The sequence below is a fragment of the Pyrus communis genome, chromosome 2 (assembly GCF_963583255.1).
Source record: "Pyrus communis chromosome 2, drPyrComm1.1, whole genome shotgun sequence".
Lineage (NCBI taxonomy): Eukaryota > Viridiplantae > Streptophyta > Magnoliopsida > Rosales > Rosaceae > Pyrus > Pyrus communis.
This window is the reverse complement of record NC_084804.1, coordinates 17,168,630-17,175,897: the sequence shown is the minus strand read 5'-3', so window position 1 is coordinate 17,175,897 and position 7,268 is coordinate 17,168,630. Positions and strand designations below refer to the sequence as shown.

At 38.0% G+C, this 7,268-nt stretch overlaps 2 protein-coding genes across 2 annotated transcripts; one reads left to right on the top strand and one right to left on the bottom strand.

Moving 5' to 3' along the window:
* The first annotated feature begins 303 nt into the window (after window positions 1-303).
* LOC137725789 (probable CDP-diacylglycerol--inositol 3-phosphatidyltransferase 2) lies at window positions 304-3,766 on the top strand. Its single transcript, XM_068464576.1, has 11 exons — window positions 304-569; window positions 722-860; window positions 969-1,053; window positions 1,502-1,551; window positions 2,062-2,101; window positions 2,259-2,303; window positions 2,386-2,451; window positions 2,566-2,680; window positions 2,770-2,826; window positions 2,903-3,001; window positions 3,474-3,766. Exons 2-11 carry the CDS (start codon window positions 788-790, stop codon window positions 3,531-3,533), a joined length of 690 nt encoding a protein of 229 aa, XP_068320677.1. The 5' UTR covers window positions 304-569; window positions 722-787; the 3' UTR covers window positions 3,534-3,766.
* Window positions 3,767-4,221: 455 nt separating this feature from the next.
* LOC137725804 (chloroplast protein FOR GROWTH AND FERTILITY 2-like) lies at window positions 4,222-7,268 on the bottom strand. The gene is made up of 2 exons (XM_068464598.1): window positions 6,744-7,268; window positions 4,222-5,276 (listed from the first exon to the last, which is right to left on the bottom strand). The coding sequence occupies exons 1-2, from the start codon at window positions 7,053-7,055 to the stop codon at window positions 4,440-4,442; spliced, it is 1,149 nt and encodes a 382-aa protein (XP_068320699.1). The 5' UTR covers window positions 7,056-7,268; the 3' UTR covers window positions 4,222-4,439.

Sequence of the window (7,268 nt, the reverse complement as noted above, 5' to 3'; positions counted from 1 at the left end):
TTTTTTTGAATGTATTTAATATTTAAAATTATAGAAAAACAAAAAACAAAAACAAAACCTCCCACGTTAGTGGGTGGTTTCACGCTTTAATTAATTTCTTTATTTTTTAATAATTTTTCAAAAATATGTAAATTAATTATGTAAGTAAAAAAATATATAAAAAGATCAATTGTCACTTAAGTTTGCGTGTGACATTAAGCTAGTAATAAAATAAACATGTCAAACAAATAGGAAAAAAATCAAACGGAGAATATAGCTAGTATTCCTTTAATTGCAATCGAGTTTTAAAATACACCACTGGCCCTCTCATTAAACAAAATAAAATAAAATATTTCTCTTACAAATTACAATAATCGAACCCGGTGGCAAAAGCAGTGGTCGGATCCGAAGTTGATGTGGGCATGGTAAGTGTCCGAGTGATCGACCTCCATACTTCATTTCAATTAGGGTTTTTGCTTGTCGAGAGAGACAGAGAGAGAAAGAAAGGGGAATCGGAATTCTTAGGGTTAGGGCCTGCTGTGATTACAATTCGCTCTCCGCCCTGAGTTTGAAAGGAGGTCCCCCAGAAGGTATCGATTCACTTCTTGTCCCTTACCATTTCCGCGAGCAAATTCTAATTTTTTATTCTCTAATTGCTATCTTATACCTCAATTTAGCTAATTAAGGTGATTAGTGTGTGTTTATATGCAATTAGTGCTTTCTTTTGATGATTTGGGTGCAGGGGCAAACATTTATTGGGTAGTCCAATGCATTTCATTTAATTTCAAGTATATCAAGGAAGTCTCCAATGGCCAAGAAATCTGTAGCTCAACGAAGGTTAACGAAACTCGATGTCTATCTTTATATACCCAATATAATCGGTGAGTTTTTACTCACTTAGCTCGTATCATTTGTTTGAAACTGCATTGTGAAGTTAGCTAGAAATGGGTTTTGTTTTGTGAATGATTTTGTGCTTACTGGGAATGCAGGGTACATAAGGGTTCTTATGAACTGTTTTGCCTTTGCCCAATGCTTCTCCAACAAGCAGCTTTTCTCCGTTCTCTATTTCGTCAGGTGAGAATTGGTGCTTATGAAGAACTCAGTTATGTGGTGTTTGGATTGTGGGTTTAGAAAAAGAGGATTGCATTTGAAAGTTTTTTTTTTTTGGTTTGTCTTTTGTTTTTTTTCTTTTTCTTAAGGTCGATGGAGTCGGCGTGTGAATTTGATTACTCGAAATAGGGTGGGGCTGGTTTCAAATACTAAAGCAAAAATGAGTTATTTCAATTGTACCTCTCAATTTCTGAATTTTAAAGCATTATTTTCAATCCACAGCAAGACGTGTCAAAACTTTTTTTTTCCTCAAAATATTATGCAAACAGAGTTTGAACTAACTCGTCTAATTGAAGCATCTCAATTCCAGCTAACAATCCAAATGCAACCTTCGTTTTTGAGCTGTGTTGTTTTTTCATCGTGTCTATGTCGGGTATAATATATGATTTTTTTTTTTTTTTTGCTGTTTCAGCTTTGTCTGTGATGGCATTGATGGTTGGTGTGCTCGCAAATTCAACCAAGGTATGATATTTCTTTTACAGGAGGAGAGTGTGTTGTGCTCTTATATACTGAGGGTTTGGTCGTGTATCTTATCAGAGTGATTATCATTAATAGAATTCACTCGATACAAATATATCAAAGATCATATAGAGGCTCATACTTTTCATCGTACATACCGTCTCTGACTTGAATTACTTTCCAATTACACTGTTATTTAGAGCTGGATGGTATAGGTATGAACACATTTCTATTAATAGGTACCAAACATAATGAATTATTTGTTAGAGGCCTCCATATATTCGAGATTGCAGCATACCATTTGTGGAAGCCTTCATGGTCTAGTAAATTATCACATAACTGAAGTCCTGTCTTTAATTTATTTCTGTGTCCTGATTGACAGTAAGGAAGAGTTCTTTTGCTAGCATATATGATCCAATTATCTTTTAGCCTATTATGAGCAGAAATGGGTAAGATTATAAGAATATACTTAAATTTATCATTTGATTTTATTTTTCTCTCTTCCTGGTTCAGTTTCGACTTTTGGAGCTGTTTTGGACATGGTAACAGACAGGTGATCTTTGATCTCTTTCTCTCCCTCTCTCTCACACACGGGGGCACACACAAAGACTTGCAAGCGCACAACAAACGCATACTAATGTTGAGTTTTTTGCTCAAATGATTTCGTATTAACCATCACTCATATTGATTACGACGTCTTTGTATCTCAGGATAAGCACTGCATGTCTATTGGTAGTACTTTCACAAGTATACCGGTAAGATATTTTATTTATAGACTGCATGCTGTGTTTAGCTAGACTGCATGCTTATCTTAGCTTCTGGGGGCTTTCAATGCAGGCCTGGCTTGGTTTTCCTTTCATTACTTGCCTTAGATATTGCCAGCCATTGGCTGCAGATGTACAGGTTAGATTCTTTTTTTATTTTTTTAGTAAGTTTATCTATGGGATGAGTAGTATTTGCTTATTTGATCCTTGACAAGAATTGCTTTTGCTCAAAATTTATTACACTTTGTTGCAGTACTTTCCTGTTAGGCAAGGCTAGTCACAAAGATGTGAAAGACAGCACTAATTGGCTTTTTAAAGCATACTACGGAAACCGGATGTTCATGGCTTACTGTTGTGTGGCATGTGAGGTAACTGTAATTTCTTCTGTGTATCTCCGTATGGAAACTTCTTGAAAGATGTTGCTACTCTTCTCTTACTTTGACTGTTTACTCTGCAGGTGCTTTATATAATTCTATTTCTTCTTGCAAAGAACGAAACTGAGAATTTGATTGCTGTAAGTCTGTTAGTTTTGTGAGGATTTAAAGACGATATTCCCAGGTTACTTTGGTTTCTGAAATCTTCCTCTTTAGGTTTTAATGGGTCTTGCAAAGCATATTACACCTCTTTCTGTTCTAGTTGGTTTAAGTTTATTTGGATGGGCAGTCAAGCAAGCTGTTAATCTTATACAGGTAATGAGTAGTACAGTACTTCATATTATATTGGCATTATAATTTCCCCAAGTTCACCATACTACTCATACATCTTCCACTTACGTCACAGAAATTTGGAATGCTAAACTTAATCTGTATCAGTTATAATTATTTGATGGGTGCAAGTACTGCTAGTGCTTGTTCGTCATTGACCCAAAGGTTTCACAACTTTTATTTGAGATTGATACAGAAATGCTTTAGCGACTGAAGACAGATTTCCAAAGTTTAAGTATGGTATAGTTTCGAAAAACCTACTAGTTTTAGTCACTCATACACGAGTTTTCTTGGTAGTTTGTCTGCCAAATATTCGTTTTAGTTAACATCTATCTACTTATTCAGCGTTTTCAAGTTCATGTCGTCTACTTCTTCTGATCTGTTCGACCCAACAAGAAAAATAAAAACCAGAGTGAATATATGCTTCCTATTTTTGAATTTAATTTCTTGGTTTCAGTTGAAGACAGCAGCAGATGTGTGCGTGCTTCATGACATCAACAAAAAGCAAAGCCCCTAATGTACATCAACTTATATGAACCAGAGGCGCACTCTACATCCAGGTTCCTGCTCAGTTCACGTCGAAATATGTTACTGTACCGGATGAGAATGCTTTTGTAATTTCTTTTCTTTTGTTGATCTGTATTTCTCCCTCAAGTTAACAACACAAAATTAGACAAATTTGACATCTTTTCTTCACATTAAAAGAAAAGAAAAGAAAAAGGGTTAAAAAGGGCATTTTCCGATCTTGTCAGCTTTACCGCCCCATTTCCTATTTCCTATGTGTCGTTCTCCTAATTAGTTGCATGATGTGAATCCACTCTGCAAACTATTTTGTAATTGCAACGATGATGAAGAAAGGATTTGAATTTTGATACGCATTGCTAGCAGTTTGCACTTATCTGACGTGTTAGGAAAATAAGTAGGGGCGGGCATGATTCGGTTTGACGCGGTTCAAGCCCTAATTTGCCAACCCAACCAAATAATGGTGACAACCAAACCAAACCAAACCAGCCATCTTAAATCTTAATGGCCATCTGTTTTCTCACCTTCGTCGGCCATTCGATGCAGAGTAAGTTACATGTCAAGACATTGGGTGACACGTTAGATGGGATGCACAATTTGAGTTCTAAGGAGCGTAGCGAAAACTAACGAAAACATGACAATAATTTATAATCCCATAACTAAAAACTGATATGAACAACTAGTGCAACAAAATAGAACAATTTGTTTAGACGAAGGTTAACCATTTAACATAAGGCAAACGAAAACCTATATACGAATTACATTTGTAGAAGGGTTGCCCTCTAAAATAAAACTGCGCAGACGAATTTTTGTTCCAAACAAATCGAATAATCTTTCTAAGATCTTTATCTAACACCTGCGAAGAACCCTCAAAACGTTTGCCTTTACCGGGTCAAAAAATCTAATACAGGCTATACCCGAAGAACTGGCTGATGATGATGGCGAATCCAAGAGCAATTGCAACCAGGGAAGAAGCCCATGTCAGTTTCTCTGTAATTCTGGGAACTCGATCCTTTAATGCCTGACTACATGAACCTAGAAAGACAGTATAGCTTCCCATTGCAACTACGGTCCCAACTAAAAACATAACCAGGAATGCAGCGCCAGCTACTCGAGATGGCAAAGCGAGGGCTGGCAAGACCATCATCAATGCATCTGGCTGCAGCCCGTGGACAATTCCAGTGGCAAAAGTAGCAAAACCAATCTTCTTCTTTCCGACTGTAGGGTTATCTAGAGACTCATATACACTAACATCACACTCGCCCTTCTCTAAGGCAACACAAGGAGTAGGGATTTCTGAAGCTTCCTTAATACCCATACCACCAATAACTAGTAGGGTAAGCCCCACAACTCTTGTGCCCCAAGTTCGGATAATCTCAATATGAAGCCTATCCTTTAGTAAAAGAAATATCAAGCCAAAGATAACCTGGCCAGCATCATGGCCGCATCCCCAGAGGGCTCCGACTAGAGCACTTTCTATGCGGGTACGTCCAATTGAGAGTGGAGCCAAAGCAGCTAGGTGGTCTGGCCCTGATAATGTGTGTAAGCAACCAGCAAAGAAACCAGTCCATGCACTACTAAGCAACTCTGTCTGGATCAGTCTTCCCCCAATAGCAGCGGCCGGGCTACCAGTGTTGGTTGCAGTTGGAAAGGATGCAAAAGCCGCTGGTGCAATAGCTGGTTGTATTAAGATCAAAACAAGTGCAGAAAGTGCAACAAATGCTCCAGTGGTGATGGCCTGGACATGTTAGGAATATAAACTTAAGTTATCCGCTCAAAATAAATGGATTAATGGTCTCATGTGAGGGGTGAAAGGTAGCTGGGGAGTTGCAGACCCCCTACACTTTCTGAAGTAAATATCAGTAAAACTTAATACGGTTACGCAGAAAGTAGTAACAGCAGATGGTAATTGTAAACCAAACAGAAAAATGTCATGGACAATAACTAAGGATTTGTGTAGACAGCATCTCCTATGTTCCAACTCCAATCTATTTTTTATATCATACGGACTCCCTGTTAAAATTCAACAGGTACACAGGCAGTTGAAAAGAGAGAATCCACTCGAATTGCTAGCAGCTTTGACATTATCTCTTCTAAGCTATTGTATGTGTGTAAAGGTTCATCCAATTTCAAGATCTTTGATCACAAATAGCAAATTGTAGAAAATATGAAACATGAACACAGTTGCACTCAAATTTTCTCACTTTACCCTGAACAACCATTTGAAAACTTAAAAATCGTAACACACCCTTGCAGTCTTACCACAAGGGATAGAATACATCAGAACACACAAGTGATAACATCCGCAAATTGGTAAATTACATACACCCCCGAAATAACTATTGAACTTGGTTCACATTTACCTTAAAGAAAAGGTCTGAGACCAGCAGAAACACCTAGACCTGTACTAGAGTGAACATTGCTAATATAATGTGTGTTTAAGTTTTGATTCCATTGAAGCATCAAATGAAGCTACCTATACCAATCTGACTAGCCAACATCTATGGGTTTCCTTAATTTGTTCCTCTGTTCTGGTGCCCAAATTTCAGCTCTAGTTCTTCAGTACGATGCTGATTAAAGCTATGCTCAGTTTTCGGAAAGCACAGAGATTTAGCGGCCTTATATTGGAATAACTGGATATTTGTACTGATCTCAAGGCAGAGAAGAGGGCTTATCTACAAAAGGACTTGTGTACATACTACCAATTCATTCTCCAACCGCCTCGAAAATGAAAGACCAGGTATTGATAGGAAAAAACTTGAGTGCAATCTCTTTAAAGACCATAAAATTAAATCAATCGGTAATATAAACTTTCGCAATTAGAACCACCAAAGGCAACCGATTCGGTCACTAAAAGTTTTGTAAGAGAGATAGTATAACAAATGAGGCAACTGTTTCAATCATCAATCTCATATAATTAGCCTCAATACTCCAAATTACAAAAGGATCGCAGTTTTAAAGGGCAAACATAAACTGCATTGGATCTCAAAACGACTTAAGTAGAAAATAATCAAATATTTCATCAACCCATCAAAACAAATGTTCAGATTTTCAAATTCACCGTAGCAATTGCACCGCAGGAAAGACACTTTAACATGATTATGGCAACAACAGCAACAAATAAACCCCACAGAAACAGAAAAAAAAAAATCAGAATTATATCTTATGATTGATTTCTTTCATTTGAAACAAGAGATCAACGTACCTTGCGCTGCTTAGAATCCCTGGTTGCGATCTGATTGAGAATCTGGGATTTTGGCTCCGACCCATTCGGCGACCCGGCGCGGTTCGACGAGAGAGACGGCAGAATGTTCGACGGCGCCGATGAAGAAGGAGAACCAGAAGAAAATGGAGATGGGTTTTGATGTTTGCAGGAAACCAAGCGGACCCGTCTGAGATTGGGCAGCTGTGACGCGGGAAAACCAAGTTCAATACGGGCGAGTCGACCGAGGAAAGGAGAGGGTTTTCGATGGAGTTTCAAAGGGGTTGGGGGTGAAGAGGACAGAAGCCTTTCCATGGCCTCTCTCTCTCCCTCTATCTCTTTCTCTCTGCCTCTTTCTAATTCTGTGTAAACGTTTAGATTTTGGAGGCAAACAATTTGCAGAAAGAGAGGGGGAGAGAGATGGGATGTGGTAAAGAAGTAGAAGTGGTGAAGATAAACTCTGGCTTGGACTCAAAAAAAGATACTCTGACTGAGAAGTGAGAACCCATAAAGCTTAAACTCCAATTA

Excerpts from the sequence above, each read along its gene's own strand:
- LOC137725789 (XM_068464576.1), top strand. The coding sequence starts at position 788 with ATGGCCAAGAAATCTGTAGCTCAACGAAGGTTAACGAAACTCGATGTC. Across the intron at positions 1,054-1,501 it reads TCCGTTCTCTATTTCGTCAG|CTTTGTCTGTGATGGCATTG; the intron begins GTGAGAATTGGT and ends TTGCTGTTTCAG. Across the intron at positions 3,002-3,473 it reads AAGCTGTTAATCTTATACAG|TTGAAGACAGCAGCAGATGT; the intron begins GTAATGAGTAGT and ends TCTTGGTTTCAG.
- LOC137725804 (XM_068464598.1), bottom strand. The coding sequence starts at position 7,055 with ATGGAAAGGCTTCTGTCCTCTTCACCCCCAACCCCTTTGAAACTCCAT. Across the intron at positions 5,277-6,743 it reads GGGATTCTAAGCAGCGCAAG|GCCATCACCACTGGAGCATT; the intron begins GTACGTTGATCT and ends TAACATGTCCAG.